The 18,593-nt window shown below is 70.2% G+C and overlaps 2 protein-coding genes across 2 annotated transcripts; both read right to left on the minus strand.

Moving 5' to 3' along the window:
• Positions 1-153: 153 nt before the first annotated feature.
• Positions 154-4,132, minus strand: TDRKH (tudor and KH domain containing; the record flags this gene model as incomplete). Its single annotated transcript, XM_076360208.1, is given in 13 exon segments — positions 154-250; positions 436-555; positions 690-841; positions 980-1,044; positions 1,347-1,477; positions 1,479-1,520; positions 1,649-1,815; positions 2,196-2,481; positions 2,574-2,713; positions 2,924-3,113; positions 3,239-3,345; positions 3,647-3,782; positions 4,079-4,132. Coding segments are annotated over 12 exon segments (1,621 nt in total), but the record flags the coding sequence as incomplete, so codon positions are not given.
• Positions 4,133-5,610: 1,478 nt separating this feature from the next.
• On the minus strand, positions 5,611-9,174 carry RORC (RAR related orphan receptor C). Its single transcript, XM_076359831.1, is given in 10 exon segments — positions 5,611-5,769; positions 6,007-6,031; positions 6,033-6,096; positions 6,099-6,116; positions 6,873-6,983; positions 7,066-7,173; positions 7,727-7,859; positions 8,031-8,152; positions 8,333-8,701; positions 9,108-9,174. Coding segments are annotated over 10 exon segments (1,122 nt in total). The 5' UTR covers positions 9,121-9,174.
• Between the last annotated feature and the right edge of the window lie 9,419 nt (positions 9,175-18,593).

Here is an 18,593-nt window from a genome sequence, read left to right on the forward strand (position 1 = left end):
GGAACGCTGTCCTCCCCCCGCCCCGGGGAGCGTCACAGCCTCCGGCCAGCTGCGCGGTGTGCTAGAGGGAACCACCGGCTCCGCACCGCGGGGGCCGAATCCCACGTTACCGGTGTAACCGGGCACGTTCCCACCTGGCACCTCCGGGCTCACCCGAAAGGCTGACGCAGGACAGGGTCAGGGGGGTCTCGCCGGGACTTTTCCGGGGCTCCGACAAGAGGCTCTCGAGGGAGGCACAGGAGACGTCCTCCTGCGCAGGGAAGAGCCGGGTTGACCGTCCCCGGAGGACACCGGGACGGCTTTGGGTCAGCAAGAAAACGTCCCCGCGCCGGGGAAGACACGCTGTCCCCGGGCGCCAGGGGACGCAGTGCCGGCTCCCTCCGGGGAAGCCGGGCAGGAGAACAAGCCGCCCCCTCCGGTCCCGCGTCCGCTCACCGGCATCTCCGCCCCGACCTCCTTCGCCAGCCGCGGGGGGCTGTCCCCCACCGCCTCTTCCTCCTGGGGACAGGGGACGGCGTAGCCCAGCCGCACCAGCTCTGCTCCGATGTCCAGGTTCTGCGTGGAAACAAGACGGGGCTGGAGAGCCGGTGGCTCAGGGGAGCGGGGAAGGGCCGAGGAGGGGGCTCGGGGGGGGGGCGTTTGAACGAGCACGGCTCACGGCGGGGGCCGGGCAGAGCGGCGGGGCTCACCTCTCCGTGGTGGAGGGCGTAGAGCCCGACGTTCGGCCTCGTGCCGAGTCCAGACTGGACGTAACTGGAAATTTTTGCCACCAGCGGTTTCCACATGGCGCAGTGAGTGAGCCGGTCGAACTCGTCCAGGGCCGCCTCTTCCCACTCGTCCCCTGCGGGAGAGGATTAACGGGGCGAGCGCAGCCCGGTTCAGAAGCGGACGACTGTGGGTGTCGTCTGCGGGGAAGGGACACGGCCGAAGCCGGCCCCTGCCTCCCCCGCGGGCCGCCCGGGGCTCCCTCCCCGCTCACCAGCGGGCGCGACGCCGGCCAGGCTGCACTCGATGGCCTGGAAGGGCAGGCTTAGGAAGTCGCTCCTGGCAGGGAGAGAAGGCCACCGTCACGCCGCGCTGCCGGAGCCGCCAGCTCTCCCGGCGAGGACAGCCTGCCTCGGTCGCCATCCCGGCTCCCCGGTGATTTCCGCGGCTCCTCACGCCGCAACCGCTTCACAAAACACCGAATTGCCTCGGCTAATTCCTCCGGCGACGCAGCCACGAGAGCCCTCCCCCCCCAAGCCACACCGCAAGCTGTCCCGGGGACCTTAAACCACGGCCCGGTTGTCATCGTCGTCGTCCCCCCCCCCCCCCCAGCTCTTCCCCAGGTGACACCCCGCGCTCACCGCAGGGCTCGCAGTGCCTCGCGGGGGGCCTCCCCATTGTCCCCAAAATCCACGTAGTAAAGGTCAAAGTTGCCGTTCTCCAGCGTGCCCAGGACGCGGGCTCGGTACCAGTCGCTGCTGTCCACGTAGGGGAGCGGCCACGATGTCCCCTGCTCGGACGGTCGAGAGCTCTGCCTGTGGCGGTGGGGACAGGGCAGGTGACGTCCCTGGGACGGGCGAGGGGACCCACTGGGGGGGGGGATGACACACCACACACACACACACACACCCCCCCCCGAGGCCGGCGCCCCATGGGGTCTCACCGCGCGGCCGCTGCTCTGGTAGTACTGCCGCATCTCGGCGGTCAGCTTGTCCAGCTGCAGGCTGCGGTGGCCGATGATCTGGATCCAGAAGTGGTTGGGGTTTTCCGCGGCCGAGACGTAAACTTCCAGGTGCTCGTCGGCGTGGAAGCTGAAATCGGGGCTGGGAACTACGGGAGAGGCGCGGGGGAGCCCCGGTGAGAGCCGGACGGGGCGGCCGAGGGGACCTCCAGCCTCCCGCAGAGATGGGGAGAAGCCGACCCACAGATCCCCCCTCGCAGAGACACATTTCGGACCAAACGACTCCAGCAAGAGCCCGGCAGGCGGCTGAGCCGTCCTGCCCGGCCTCGGCCCCGGCCATGTCAACACCCGGAGCAGGGACGGAGGGAGCGAGACCAGGGGATGAAGCCACAGGCAGCCCGGGGTGACCCGGCGCCATCAACGTGGCTCCCGGACACGCTGCAGGTCCCTAAAGGACCCGAGCAAATACGTTCCCCCCCAGCGCGGTTTTCCCGTTGCACCCCGGGGACGGCACAAACGCTTCTCTTACCCTCAAATTTTGGCACTGCCACGTGAGGCCCTGCCGCCAGCTCCTCCAGCTCCTCGCTCTCATCCTCCAGCTCCTCCGCCTCCTCAAAGGGAGCCTGGCCCAGGAGCGACCCTTCGCCCCAGGACGAGCCCCCATCCTCTTCACCGTGCTCCGGCGCCCCGCCGGGGAGCGGCTCCCACTCCCGCCGGCTGCCCAGGGGCTGCTTGCGCTGGCACCGCATCGCCGTCGACTGGGCCAGCTCCTTCCGGAAGGCGTCGTCTTCCATCAGCTTCTCCATGATGAGTTTCTTGGAGGGGAAAAAAAAAAAAAAAAAAAAAAAGAGGAGAGGGTTGGGCTCGGGGGCCGAGGCGTCCCCCAGCCCCCCTGCCTCCCCCTCACCTTGGCGGCGGCCACCTCCTTCCGCGTCCCCGAGAGCTGGATGACCCTGACCGGGGCCAGGCCGGCATCGGCCTCGCGCTCGCAGAACACTTTGGCCCCCGAGCTGCGGCAGATGCCCCGCACCGTCTCGCCGCCCCGGCCTGCGGGAGTCAGGGAAAGCCCCGGGAAACCGAGGCAGAGCGGACTCAGAGCGGGAACCAGCCTCCATCCCGCAGGGAACCGCAGCGGCTCTCCTGCCTCCTGCTCACGCTGTCGGGGCTTGCGACAGCAGTTTCGCCGCCACAGACACCGAGCAGGTAAATTGGTGACGCCTCCCGCTGTCCCCTGCCTCCCCGGGAGGGCGGAGGTACCGATAATCCTGCCAACGGCTCTCTGGGGCACGCAGAGCTGCTCCGACACCGGGACGCTCTCCGTCACGATCTGGTGGACGGCGGCTTTCGCCCGGCAGACTTGGCCGGGGGAGCCCGAGATCAGCAGCGCCGTCTCCTCGCCCTCGTCCTCTCCCTCCACGTCGATGCGAGCCCCCGTCTCTTGGCTTAGCTGCGGGCACAGGGTTGGGGGGGACACCAGCCCCCGGCTGCCATTTACCGGTGCTCCCAGTAAACGTCCCGCGGGAGCGACTTGGCCCTTTCCCGTCACCCCTGCGAGCCTCCGACACCGCTTACCTTTCTGATGGTGGCTCCCTTCCGGCCGATGATGGATTTCACGGCCGCCCGGGGCACTCGCATCTTGATTTCCAGCTCCTCGTCTCCCACAAAGGTCAGCCGCTCCTCTGAGGGCAGAGTGACGGCGGCGGGTCCCCACAGCCACGTCCATCCCCGCAGGGAGAGGGGAAACCCCCCGGGGAGGGGGGTTATGAACAGCGCAAGGGAAACTCAAAGCGGGCAAAGCCACTCCAACAGCCTCCCCGTCCCCAGGGAGGGGGGCCCGCGGCTGAAAATCCCAGGGGCGTTTACCTCAGGACGTTTGGGGAAGGCGAGGGGAGGTCGGGGTACGGGGGAGGCAGCCGAACGCTCGAGCCCGTGCGTGGGAAGGGCGGGAACGACACGGGGGGGGGAAGCTGCGACACCCACCTCGGCTCTCCCGGTACCTGCGGTACAGGATGTAGAGGACGGCGGTGCCGGCCGGGACCCCCAGGACCACCGCGGCTTTCTGCAGCGTCGTCAGGCTGTTCCAGTAACCCCGCTCCGCCGCCATCTTCCCCGCGGCCTAGAGCAAGGAGAGGTTTTACCGGGAGCCTCTCCCCAGCCAGGCCGGTGCGGGAGGGGAGGGCCCAGGCCGAGCCCCGGGGCACCCTCCGCCGCCTCCACGCGGCTCCCTCCCGCCCGCACACGCGCTGCGGAGGGCTCGGCCACCCGCGGAGCAGGCGCTCGGGCCCGAGCCCGCCTCAGCCCCGGTCCCGCCGGAACAGGCCGCGGCTCCCGGCGCCCCGGGAGAGGGGCCGCCGCAGCGGGCGGGCACCGACCCTCGCGGTCCCGCCGCCTCCCGGGGCGGACTCAAGCTACCTGGGGAGCCCGGCCCACGGCGGTGCGAGCCCCGGGTACCGGCCCCGACCGGGACCCCGGGCCCGGCTTCGCCCCGGTGCCCCCGCGCCCGCCGCCCCTCGAGCCGCCGCCGCCGCCTCACGCGCCCGGCCGCCACCAGCCCCGCCCCCTCCCGCCGCGCTCCAATCATAGCGCCGCTCCTCTCCGCCCCACCAATCACCGCCGAAGGGGCGGTGGCCAATCCCCGGACGGCCTCCCACGAGGGGGTGGGGAAGGAGGAGAGGGGCGAGGGGGCGGGGCACAGCACCTGCCTGGGAATAAAGCGGCCAATCCGCGCCGCGCGGTAGCCGGCTGGAGCCAATCAGCGAGCAGCAGAGGGGGCTCGGACCCGCCCCGAGCGGTGAGTGACGGGCGGGGGGGTGGGCCTCTGCCCCGTCCCACAATGCCCCGCGTGGCGTGGCCGTGGGGTCCCGGGAAGCGGGACGGGGCTCGCGCCGTGTCCGCCGCACCCGCGTCACTCCCCCCCCGTCACCCCCCCGTCACCCCGCGTCACCCCGTGTCGCCCCGTGTCGCCCCCGCCACCCGGTGCCCCCCGGCCCCGCCGTTCCCCCCGTGACGGAGCCCACGGACTCGCTGTACCCGAAAATGCCTTTATTCCACCTCGGTACAGCCGCGGCCCCGGCCGGCCCCCCCCCCCCCCCCCGCCCCCCCCACCCCGCCGGGCCACCCGTGGGGGGGGGCCACGCGTGTCCGCACACACAGGAGCCTGTGACCGTGGGAGAGCCCGGGGGTGCGTGTGCCCGTCCCGGGTGGGGCCGAGCACCCACCGCGGCCCCGGGGACCCCGAACTGCTCGGCGGGGTGGGGGCACCCTCGGGTGACGGGGCACCCCCCTGTGACGGGGCACCCCCGGTTGTTGGAGCACCCACAGGTGACAGAGCATCACCGGGTGACGGAGCATCACCGTGCGATGGAGCCCCTCGGGGTGATGGAGCACGGCCAGGTGACAAAGCCCCACTGGGTGACAGATCATCGCCGGGTGACGGGGTATCACCAGGTGACGGACCATCACTGGGTGACAGAGCATCACTGGGTGATGGAGCGTCACCGGGTGACGAAGCTCCTCTGGGTGACGGTGCATCACCGGGTGTCGGATCCCCCTTGGGTGACGGAGCATCACCAAGTGATGGATCCTCCTTGGGTGACGGACCATCGCCGGGTGACAGATCGTCACCGGGTGACGGAGTATCACCAGGTGACGGACCATCGCCGGGTGACGGAGCATCTCTGGGTGATGGAGCGTCACCAGGTGACGAAGCTCCTCTGGGTGACGGGGCATCACCGGGTGTCGGATCCTCCATGGGTGACGGAGCCCCTCCGGGTGTCGGAGTCCCGCCGGGTGTCGGAGTCCCGCTGGGTGCGGGTGCCCCCCTGGCCGCAGGAGCACCCGTGGGTGCCGGCACCCCCCGCCGCCCCCGGCCACAGGCAGGCAGGAGGCAGGGGGAGGGCAGGGCGAGGACCCGGCCGTCCGGGCCCCCTGGGGGGGGGGGGGGCTCAGCGGGCGCTGCCGGGGGTCTCGGCCTCGGAGGCGAAGAGCTCGCGGTAGAGCGGGGGGAAGGCGGCGTGCAGCACCCCGGGGTGCAGGCGGCGGAAGGCCTGGAGCTGCTCCACGTGCTGCGAGCACAGCGCCCGCAGGCGCCCCTGCGGCGGCAGCTGCCCCCGGGGGACGCGCGCCCGTCACACGCCTGCCCCCCCCCCCCCCCGGGGTGACACGCGCCGCCCGCGCGCGCTCACGCGGAGGGGGACGCACGTGTCGCACACGCAGGGCACCCCGCGACCCAGGGCGGACCCCTGCCCCTGGCAGCCCCCCCCCCCCCCCCCCATGACCGAGGGCCCCCCCCCACCTCGTCCCCCTCATACCCCCGGCCCCCCCCCCCCCCGTGCCCGCACCCTGGCCAGGAGTCCCTCACGGCGGGTCCGGCGCAGCAGGAGGCGGAAGGCGACTTCCAGGCGTCCCTGCAGCCGCGTCACCTTCGCCTGCTCCTGCAGGCACGGGCGGTCTGGGGACGGGGGACACGGGGGGGGTGGCGTGGGGACGGGGGACATGGGGGGGTTGGTGTGGGGACGGGGGACACGGGGGGGGGGTGGCGTGGGGACGGGGATGGGATGGGGAGACGGGTGGGGTGGGCACGGGGACGGGATGGGATGGGGATGGACAAGGACGGGGACAGGGATGGGATGGGATGAGCACGGGGACAGGATGGGGACAGGGATGGGACAGGGATGGGGACAGGGGTGGGAGTGGACAAGGATGGGGACGGGGATGGGATGAGCACGGGGACAGGATGGGGACAGGGATGGGGACAGGGGTGGGAGTGGACAAGGATGGGGACGGGGATGGGATGAGCACGGGGACAGGATGGGAACGGGGATGGGACGGGCATGGGGACAGGGACGGGGACAGGGGTGGGAGTGGACAAGGATGGGGACAAGGAGAGGATGAGGATGGAGATGGGGACAAGGACAGGGACGGCGGTGGGGAGAGATGGGACCGCGGCAGGATGGGATGAGGATGGGGACAAGGTGGGGACCGCAACAGGACAGGGACAGGGCTGCGGCCAGGGTGGGGACACCACAGGGACGGGGGGGGGGGGGACAGCAGAGGCCAGCTCAGGACACCCAACCCCAGCACCCGCTTTAGGACAAAACCACGGGGTTTTGGGCAAACCCTCGTTTGGGTTCCTACGGGGCCAGGGAGGGAAACTGAGGCACGGGGGGGGGGGGGGGACACGGGATGGGACAGGGGGGTCCCTCACTGGCGTTGATGAGGACGAGGGCGCTGAAGAAGGCCACCTCGCTCTCCGAGAAGTGCAGAGCGCAGAGGCTCTGGGCGAAGTCGAAGATGGAGCCGATGAGCTCGTGGCAGCCTGGGGGGACCCTCGTCACCGCCTGTCCCCACATGTGCCCCCATGTGTGTGTCCCGTCCCCCCCCCGCGCCCCCAGCCCTACCCAGGGATCGGAAGAGCTCGGCGCCGGCGTACTTGCCCTCGAAGAAGACGGTCCGGTTGTCGGAGTTGAAGGCTCGGCACATGCGCACCAGCACCACCTCCATGGCACCTGCCACCGCCCGGCAGCGGGACGGGGACGGTGGCACCGGGGACACGGGGCCTCGCGGTGCCACTGCTCGGGGTTGGGTCGGTGCCCCCGTGGCACCAGCCCTGGGGGCTGTCGCCTCCCCGGTGGGACCCAGGGGACTGTCACCTCCCCAATGAGGTTGGAGTGGCCTTTGGGGACTGTCGCCTCCCCGGTGGGACCCAGGGGACTGTCACCTCCCCAATGAGGTTGGAGTGGCCTTTGGGGACTGTTGCCTCCCCGGTGGGACCCAGGGGACTGTCACCTCCCTGATGGGACCAGAGCAGCCCATAGGGACTGCCACCCCGTGACGGGACCACACCATCCCTTGGGGACCACACCATCCCTTGGGGACCGCCACCTCCTGATGGGGCCACGGCATCCGGTAGGGATTGTCACCTCCCTGATGGGACCAGAGCGTCCCATCGCCCGGGGACACCAGGGCTGGGGAGACAGGGGCAGCAGGGACCGTGGGGCTGGGGACGAGGGGCTGGGGTGGCCCCGGGGGCTGGGGACAGGGGACGCGGTGGCCCCGTACCCGCTTTGAGGAGGACGATCTGGTCGTTCTGGCAGAGGTCCATGAAGCCGCGCAGGCGCTTGGCGAACTCCACCACGTACTGGATGGCCTCGGTGATGCGGCCGGCGCAGCGCTGCCACATCTCCTCCATCGACTGCAGGACCGGCCGTCACCCCCACCCCAACCCCCCCGCCAAAGCCCCCGAGGACGTCCCCATCGCTCTGCACCATGCCGGAGCCCTGGGCACGCGGCCCTCGGCATCCTCTGGGTGCCCGGGGGACTGCCGTGTCCCCTCCCCTGTCGTCGTCCCCCCCGGTGGCCTCACCTTCTTCTGGTAGGCACAGACCTCCTCACGGGAGAAGGTGTCCCAGCGCCGGAGCTGCAGGTCCTCGGCACGGAGCTGACAGGTCTCCCGGTACGACTTGAGGACGTTCTGGGTGAGGTGCTCTGCGGGGACACGGGGGCTCGGGGACGGGGACGGGGCGGGCAGCCCTTGCCCACGTCCCCGATGGGCAAGGTCCCACCACCGTCCGGCACCCATCAGTGATGGAGCCAGCTCCCACCACCACTGAGCACCCATGGGCGACGCACCCAGCCCCCACGGGCACATGGCACCCAGCGACTCACCGATCTCCACGCCGGAGGATGTGGGTGACTCCAGGAGGCTGCCGACGTTGGGGTGGGGGTAGAAGTCGGGGCTGTCCCTGTCCCCGTCCCTGTCCCCGTCCCCACCTGGGCCCCGCTTGGTCCCCTCTAGCTGCCCCGGCTCCAGCTCCGCCGTGGGACCAGCCCTGCCCTCCATCCCGCCGTGGTGGGTGCCGGGGCACCCCGGGGTGACGGCGGGGGTCAGCGGGTGGCCCCAGCACCCCGTCAGCCCCAGGGGGATGGCGGGCGTCCCCTCGGCCGCCCGCTCCCGCTGCCGCTGCTCCAGCTGCTGCTGCACCTCGGCGTGCAGCCGGTCCCGCTGCTTCTTGGACATGCGGCCGAACTTGACGGCTGTGGGGAGAGGCGGCGGCGGCGGTGGCGGCGCTGGGGGACACGCTTGCCACACGCGTGTCTGCCCGCGTGTGCGCGCACCGGCCCGGCTCCCCGCGACCTACATAGCCGTGGCACCGGGGCTTTCCGGCCCCACGCGCGTGTCGCGGCGGCCCCCGCCACCCCGCTTCCTCCGGGCGCACCCACGGCCCCTTCGGCTTCCTCCTGGGGACACCGTGGGCCCCCCCCCCCTCCCCCCCGGGGTGTCCCCCGGTCCCCAGGCAGCCACAGCCCCCCCCGGGGGGGGCACAGCCGGCGGGAACGGGGCCGAGGTGGTGTGGGGGGGGGGATGCACCCAGCTCCGGGGCAGGGGAGGCACCCAGGTGCGGGGTGGGGGCTGCAGCCGCGGCCCGGGGTGGGCACCCACCGTCACGGGACATGCCGAGGCGCAGGCACTTCTGCAGGCGGCAGTGCTGGCAGCGGTTGCGGCTGGCCCGGTCGATGGGGCAGTTCTGCTGGCGGCTGCAGGCGTAGCTCAGGCTGCTCTGCTGGCTGCGCCGGAAAAAGCCCTGCGCCGGGGGTCACCGCCGTGCCGGCACCCCCGGCACTTCCCCCCGGCACCCCCCGGCCCCCCCCCCCCGGCCCACCTTGCAGCCCTCGCAGGTGATGACGCCGTAGTGGATCCCCGAGGATTTGTCCCCGCAGATCTTGCAGGGAATCACCTCGATGTGGGCTGCGGGCGGGAGGGACGGCGTGGGCACCCGCCCCGAGGGATCCCCCGGGGCTCACGGGGAGCTGGCAGCCCCTCCGGGCTCACGTGGCACCCGTGGGACCCCGCGTGCCGCCTGTGTCCTCGCACGCACGTGTCCCCTGCGGGCTCACGTGTCCCCTTATGGGCTCATGTGTCCCCTACGGGCTCACATGTCCCCTGTGGGAGCAGGTGTCCCCTACGGACGGGCTCATATGTCCCCTGTGGGCTCACATGGCACCTATGGGCCCCACGTGTCCCCTGTGGGACCGTGTGTCCCCTCTGGCCTCACGTGTCCCCTGTGGGCTCACCCGTCCCTCACGGGTTCACGTGTCGCCACGCGGGCTCACGTGGCCGCTGTGGGCTTACGTGTCCCCTGTAGGCTCACGTCCCCCATGGGCTCACACGTCACCCCCGTGGGGTCCCCGAGTCCCCCCTCGGTTCCCGTGTCACCCCATGGGCTCCTGAGGGCCCTGTGGGACCACGTGTCCTCTCCGGGGCCACGTCTGCCACCCGTGTTCTCACCGGGACTCCATGGGCTCACGTGTCCCCTATGGGCATCGGTGTCCCCTATGGACCCAGATGTCACTTATGGGCTCACGTGCCCCCCATGAGCTCGCGCGGTCCCTATGGGCTCACGTGGACCCTATGGGCTCCCGTGGCACCTATGGGCTCCTATGGCACCCCATGGGCTCCGACGTCCTCCACGTGCCCAGGTCCCCCCCCCCCAGGAGCCTGTGGGTGCCCCCCGGGCGTCCCCCCCACGGCCCCAGCGCAGGGTGGGCCCTGCCGGACGCCGGGGGCTGCCGAAACCACAGCGGCAGCGAGCGCCGGCAAAGCCGCAACTGGGACGCGGCCCCACCTTGCAGGAAGGCGCCCGCCGCGGCGGCACAGCCCGGCATGGCACGGCACGGCCCCAGCGTGGCACCGGCACGGCCCCGGCACGACCCGGCGCAGCCCTGGCACAGCCACGGAACCATGGCAGGGGGCCATGGGGTACGGTCAGGGGGGATGGGGGGCACCAGAGCCACGGGAGTGGGGACACCGGGGCTGGGGACACCGGGGCTGGGGAAGTGGGGGGACACCAGAGCCAGGGAACGGCTGAGCTTGAGGGGACACCAGAGCCAAGGGACACCGGGGCTGGGGGGGGCCACGGGAGCAGAGGGACACCGGAGCAAACGTGCCAGAGCCGGGGGGACGGGGGGACGGGGGGACGGGGACACTGCAGCTGGGGGGGACCCCAACCCCGGAGGTGCCCCAGAGCCCCCAGGAGACCCCTCCCGCCCCGATGGCTCTCGTCCCCCGACTGCCACCGGCTTGTCACCCTCTGCCCTGCACACGCTTGTGCACGCGCCTGCACATCTGTGCAACCTTGCACACGCTTGTGCACGCTCAGACATGCCCCAGCCCCCTCCTGCCGGCTCACACACGCTTGCACACTCACATGCACGTACGGGCACGCTTGTGCACGCCCGCACGCAGTCGTTCAAGCATGGGGACGTTGGGGGGGCTGATGCACGCTTGGGCACGCTTAGGCACGCTCGGGCACGCGTGGGCACATGCACACACCCTCAGTCATGCACACACGCTTAGGCACACTTGCCTGGGCTTGTGCACGCTTGCAAAGGGTTGTGCAAAGCTGTGAATGCTTGTGCACGCTCCTGCAGGCTGCTGCACGCTTGTCCATGCTTGCACACATTCATGCACGCTTGCACGTGTTCACAAATGCTTGTGCGCGCTCATGTGTGCTTGCACATGCCAGTGCACACCTGCACATGCGCACGCACACTCGCACGCTCGGGGATGCTTGCACAGGCTGGTACACGTCTGCCGATGCTCACGCACGCTCTTGCACGCTCCCGCACGCCCTCGCACCCTCGCGCATGCTCTTGCACGCTTGTGCACGCACGCAGCCGCTCCTTCACACGCGCACACGCCCGCACCTCTTCCTCCCCGGGCCGAATCCGCTTCGTCGGCTTTTTCCACCCGCCCCAGTTTTGGGGCCCGGCGGCCGCCCTCGCATCCGGCGCCGGCGGCCGGGCACCGGGGACCCCCGCGGCGACGCCGGCCCGGAGGGGCCCTGGGAATTCGGCGCTTTGAGTCAGCCCCGCACCCCGGCACCCGCATTAGTCAACGGTGCCGGCGCCGGCGGCTGCCAGGAAGCGCCGCTTTCGGGTGCTGCTCCTGCCGGGAACCGGCGGCGAGAGGTCGACGAGGTCTCGCCCGGCCCCACGCCTCCCCGCCGGCACCCGCCGCTCCCACGGCACCCACCCGCACCTGTGAGCACCGGTTCCCCCGGGCGCCTGCCAGCAACACGGGCACCCAACGGTACCCGTCATCCCCACCAGCACCCACCAGCCCCAGGGGCACCCACCAGCACCCACCAGCACCATGAGCACCCAATGGTACCCGTCAGCCCCACCAGCACCCACCAGCACCCACCAGCACCCACCAGCCCCAGGGGCACCCACCAGCACCCGTCAGCCCCACCAGCGCCCACCAGCACCATGAGCACCCAATGGTACCCGTCAGCCCCACCAGCACCCACCGGCACCCACCGGCACCCATCATCCCCACCAGCACCCACCGGCACCATGAGCACCCAATGGTACCCGTTAGCCCCACCAGCACCCACCGGCCCCATCAGCACCCACCGGCACCATGAGCACCCAATGGTACCCGTTAGCCCCACCAGCACCCACCGGCCCCATCAGCACCCACCAGCACCCATCATCCCCACCAGCACCCACCAGCCCCGCGGGCCCCGTGAGCACCCATCAGCCCCACAGGGACCCGCTGGCGCCTGTCAGCTCCGCAAACAGCCGCCAGCACCCGTCAGCCCCGGGGACACCCACCGGCACCCTCAGCCCCCCGCCCAGCACCCATGGGGACCTGCTGGCACCCATCAGCACCCACCGTCCCCAGGGTGAGGGGACAACCCGGCGCTCCCGATTCCGCCCCCCTCCCCAATGCGGTGTCACGGCAAAACATGCCATGACATGGGCAGACACGTCACAGCACAGGCCAACACGCCATGACGCGGAGGGGAAGGAAGGGACCCCTGGGGACCCCGGCCCCGGCACCCAGGGGTGACGGCGCCCCTGCCTCAGTTTCCCCAGTGCCGAAGCGGGGGGGGCTGCGGGTGGGGGCAGCGCGGGAGCGGGGCCACCTGCGTGTCCCCGCTCGTGTCCCCGTCGGTGTCACCTGCGCCAGCCCCGCGCAGCTGCCAGCCCCCACCACATCTAAGGGCGAGCGCCCGACCCGCAGGTGCGCGGGGGCACCCATGGGTGCTGGGGGGCACCCGCGCCCCCGGCCTCGGGCGCTCGCAGCCACAGCTGCGGGTGCAGGGGGGGGGGGAACCGGGGCTGCCCAGCACCGCGGCACCACCGGGACACGCGGCAACATGCGATAACATGCGCGCACGCCCCACGACACGCGTGCACGCCCCGCGACACGCGTGCACGTCACGCTCCGTGCACGGACGCCGGGAGCCGTGTACAACAGCCACACGCGCTGCACCGCCCTGCAACGTGGGTGCACACGCCGTAACATGTCCGCGTACGCAGCTACAGACCGTAACACGCGTGCACATGCAGCAACATGCTGTGACGTCCGTGCGCACGTGGCAGCGCACCGCAACACGCGTGCCCAGACCCCGTAGTGCGTGCAGATGCCGTTACACAACCCTCATCGCACGCGTGCCCCAAAACACGCCTGCACACACCACAGTACGCACGGTTGTGCTGTGACATGTGCCCACACGCCTGCGTGAGCTGTAAAACGCGTGTGACGCTGCAACGCGCCGACACGCGTGGCCCCCGTGCCCCGGCAGCTCCTGGTGCTCTCACACGCGCACACATGCGGGCACGCTCATGTGCACGCTCACATGCGTGCCTGCATGCACGTGCGTGCTCCCACAGGTGTGCACGGGTACGGTCGCGCACACGCCTGCCCGCACCCTGCCCTCGCGCGCGCGCACGCTCACACACGCTTGCGCACGCGCGGTCCAACAGGCTCCCACCCGCTTGCACAAGCACCCAGCCATGCCCCCACGTGTGCACACACACGCACACCCGTGTGCTCCCACACCCTCGCACGCACACACGCCTGCTCCAACCTGCTTGCACACCCCCCCCATGCCCACACGTCTGCACACACACGCTCCCACCCTCTTGCACACGCGCCTGCCCCCCCCCACGCCCTTGCACACACCCATGCACGCTCCCCCCTGCTTGCACACGCGCACAGATCCCCCTGTGCCCCCACGCCCTTGCACACGTGCTCCTGCCTGATCCCACTTGCACGCCCGCTCTCACACGCTCCCCCACGCTTGCACAAACGCGTACACACACTCCCTCAACCCCGCACACGCACACACGCTCCTGCAGGCTCCTACATGCCCGCCGGCACGTACGTCTGCTCTCGCAGGCTTCCACTGACTGCACACACGCGCACGCGCGCGCCCATGTGCTCCCACACACTTGCACACACGCGTGCACACCCCTGCGGGCTCCCACGGCCTTGCACACGCATGTGCGCACCCCAGGACGCTCCCACCTGCACGCACACGCACGCACACCCGCTCCCACGCTCCTCCGTGTGCGCACGCCCGCTCCCACACGCTCCCACACACTTGCACGCTCCCACACGCGTGCACACATGCGTGCCCAGCCACACATGCATGCACACCAGCTCCCCCCCTGGCACACGCGCACCCCCCCTCCCACTCCCTGCCGCACGCAGCCCCCGCTCCCCCAGCCTCGCACGCACCCCCGTGCCCGCACACGCGTGTGCCCCCTGCCCGCAGCCCCCCGTGCCAGGCCCTACCTCGCATGGCGGCGGCGGCGGCGGCGGCGCGGGCGGCGCGGCCGAGCGTTATAAGGGCACCGGGGCCCCCCCGGCATCCTGCCCCCCCCCCCCCGGCATCCTGCCCCCCCGGCCCCACGCACTGGAAATTTCCGACTTTCCACAGCGCGGCTGGGGGGGAAACTGAGGCACAGAGGGGCGGCGCGGGGACCCAGGCGGCCGGGGGTGCCCCCCCACCCCCCGTGACCCCGGTGACCCCAGGCGAAGGGGAGCGGGGACCCAGGCATCCGGGCGGGCACCGTCACCACGGCCCCAAATCCCCCGGGGCGGCTCCGACACCCCCAGGCCCCACGGGACCCCACGGCACCCCGATGTGCTCAGTTTTGGGGTGCAGCAGTGGGACCCCACGACACCCTGGTGTACCTGGCCCTGGGGCGCGGTGATGGGACCCCAGGGCACCCCAACATGCCCGGCCCTGGGGTGCAGCCATGGGACCCCACGGCACCCCGACGTGCCCACCTTTGGGGTGCGGCCATGGGACCCCACGGCACCCTGATGCGCCTGGATTTGGGGTGCACCCATGGGGCCTCACAACACCCCAGTGCACCCAGCTCTGGGGTGCAGCTACGGGACCCCACAGCACCCCGATGTACCCAGCTTTAGGGTGCAGCCACGGGACCCCGTGACACCCTGAGGCGCTCGGCCCTGGGGTGCAGCCGTGGCACCCCACAGCGCCCCGACGTGCCCAGCCCTGGGGTGCGGCCATGGGACCCCACGACACTCTGACGTGCCCGGATTCGGGGTGCATCCGCGGGACCCCGCAGCACCCCGATGTGCCCGGATTTGGGGTGCATCCGCGGGACCCCACAGCACCCCGATGTGCCCGGATTTGGGGTGCATCCGCGGGACCCCGCAGCACCCCGATGTGCCCAGATTCGGGGTGCATCCGCGGGACCCCACAGCACCCCGATGTGCCCGGATTTGGGGTGCATCCGCGGGACCCCACAGCACCCCGATGTGCCCGGATTTGGGGTGCATCCGCGGGACCCCGCAGCACCCCGATGTGCCCAGATTCGGGGTGCATCCACGGGACCCCACAGCACCCCGATGTGCCCGGATTTGGGGTGCATCTGCGGGACCCCGCAGCACCCCGATGTGCCCAGATTCGGGGTGCATCCGCGGGACCCCACAGCACCCCGATGTGCCCGGATTTGGGGTGCATCCGCGGGACCCCGCAGCACCCCGATGTGCCCAGATTCGGGGTGCATCCGCGGGACCCCACAGCACCCCGATGTGCCCGGATTTGGGGTGCATCCGCGGGACCCCGCAGCACCCCGATGTGCCCAGATTCGGGGTGCATCCGCGGGACCCCCCGCGCCCCCAAGGCGCCCGGGGGAGGGGGGGGTTCGGGCGCTGCCGGGTCACGGGGGAAACTGAGGCCCCAGCTTCGGCGAGCGCCACCCGGGCCCCCGGGGGTCCCCGCGGCCGCCCGGCCCGGCCCTGTCCCGCGTCCCGTGTCCCGCGTGTCCCGCGTGTCCCGCTCCCGCTGCCCCGCGCGAGGCCCCGGGCGCGGCGACCGCTGGCCGAGCGGGGCGGGGGGGGGCCACGCCCACGCCGCGTCACCGGCGGGGCGGGGCCCGCTCGGCTTCCGTAGGAGCCCCGCCCCGAGGGACGCCTACAGAACCCCGTGGGCGCCTGGGGAGACCTATAGAGCCCTGCACCGCCCCTATAGCCCCTATACAGCCCCTATACACCCCCGTGCACCCCTATACACCCCTACACCGCCCCTATACAGCCCCGTACACCCCTATACAGCCCCTATACACCCCTACACCGCCCCTATACAGCCCCGTACACCCCTATACAGCCCCTATACACCCCTACACCGCCCCTATACAGCCTCGTACACCCCTATACAGCCCCTATACACCCCTACACCGCCCCTATACAGCCCCGTACACCCCTATACAGCCCCTATACACCCCTACACCGCCCCTATACAGCCCCGTACACCCCTATACAGCCCCTATACACCCCTACACCGCCCCTATACAGCCCCGTACACCCCTATACAGCCCCTATACACCCCTACACCGCCCTTATGCAGCCCCGTACACCCCTATACAGCCCCTATACACCCCTACACCGCCCCTACAGCCCCTATACAGCCCCTATACACCCCCGTACACCCCTATACACCCCTACACCGCCCCTATACAGCCCCGTACACCCCTATACAGCCCCTATACACCCCTACACCGCCCCTACAGCCCCTATACACCCCCTATACACCCCCGTACACCCCTATACAGCCCCTACAGCCCCTATACAGCCCCGTACACCCCTACACCACCCCTATACAGCCCCTATACAGCCCTCTACACCCCTACACCGCCCCTACAGCCCCTCCACACCCCTACACCGCCCCGTACAGCCCCTGCAGCCCCTACACCGCCCCTATACAGCCCCTATGCACCCCTACACTGCCCCGTACAGCCCCTACAGACCCTATACAGCCCCTACAGCCCCTATACAGCCCCTATACACCCCTATACCGCCTCGTACGGCCCCTACAGACCCCGTACACCCCTATACAGTCCCGTACAGCCCTACAGCCCCCCGTACACCCCTACACCGCTCCTATACACCCCCGTACAGCCCCTATACACCCCCGTACACCCCTACACTGCCCCGTACAGCCCCTATACACCCCTATACAGCCCCGTACAGCCCCTATGCACCCTTATGCAGCCCCATACAGACCCTACAGACACCCATAGACCCCTACACCGCCCTGTACAGCCCCTATACACCCCTATACCACCCCGTACAGCCCCTACAGACCCCCATACACCTCTATGCAGCCCCATACAGATCCTACAGCCCCTATAGACCCCTATACAGCCCCTATACACCCCCATACAGCCCCTACAGACCCACATACACCCCTGTGCAGCCCCATACACCCCTATACAGTCCCATACAGCCCCTATACACCCCTGTACAGCCCCTATACACCTCTATGCAGCCCCTATACACCTCTATGCAGCCCCATACAGCCCCTACAGACCCCATATACCCCTACACAGCCCTGTACAGCCCCTATACACCCCTATACAGTCCCATACAGCCCCCATACACCCCACACCGCCCCGTACAGCCCCTATACACCTCTACGCAGCCCCATACAGCCCTACAGACCCCTGTACACCCCTATACAGCCCTGTACAGCCCCTACCGACCCCCATACACCCCTATACAGCCCTGTATAGCCCCTACAGACCTTATATACCCCTATACCACCCCATACAGCCCCTACAGACCCCTATACACCCGTATACAGCCCTGTACAGCCCCTATACACCTCTATGCAGCCCCATACAGCCCCTACAGACCCCCATATACCCTACACAGCCCTGTACAGCCCCTATGCAGCCCCTACAGACCCCCTCTACACCCCTATTCCACCCTGTACAGCCCCTATACAGCCCCTCTGGACAGCCATACACCCCTATACAGCCCCATACAGCACCTGTGGACCCCTATACAGCCCATATACACCCCTATGCAGCTCTCTGTGGCACTACAGCCACCTTACACATGCCCATACGGCCCTCTGCAGGCCTTATACAGCTCCAAACCGCCCTGTACGTCCCCTTTAGATGCCCGTACAGGCCTGTACAAACCTCCGCAGCGCTCACAGGTCACCTATATGCCAATGTATACTCCTGTATGGTCCCTATAGACCCCCTCTACAGCCCCTGTGCAGCCCCTATAGACCCCCATACAGCCCCTTTAGATCCCTATACGCCCCTCTGTGGCTGCTGTAGACCCCCTAACAGCTCTGTGCAGGCCCTATAGAAGCCCTACGCGCTCCCTATACAGCCCCCCCCATAGGGCCTCTGAACACCCCCCCCCAGCCCTGTACCCTGGCCCTATAGACCCCCGTACCGCCCCTACCCCCCCCCCCCCTTGTCGGGGGACCCCACCTCACCCGCCAGCTCCAGCACCCGGCGGTTCGGGGAGGGGGCTGTGCTCCGCCCTCCCACAGCCGGGGTCACCCCATGGGGGGAGCTGGGACCCCGGGGGGGGGGGGGACGACGGTGACCCCAAGAAACGAGGCAGCTCCAGCGTAGTACAAAACACCTTTATTGGGGTGGGGGGCGGCAGGGCAGCACCCAGGGGTGGGTGGGGGGAGGCAGCACTCAGAGGTCGGGGGGGGGGGGGCAGCACCCACGGGTGGGGGAGGCAGCACTCAGAGGTCAGGGGGGGCAGCACCCATGGGTGGGGGAGGCAGCACTCAGAGGTCGGGGGGGCAGCACCCACGGGTGGGTGGAGGCAGCACTCAGAGGTCGGGGG

This window comes from Aptenodytes patagonicus, chromosome 26 (assembly GCF_965638725.1).
Source record: "Aptenodytes patagonicus chromosome 26, bAptPat1.pri.cur, whole genome shotgun sequence".
In the NCBI taxonomy this organism is placed as follows: Eukaryota; Metazoa; Chordata; class Aves; order Sphenisciformes; family Spheniscidae; genus Aptenodytes; species Aptenodytes patagonicus.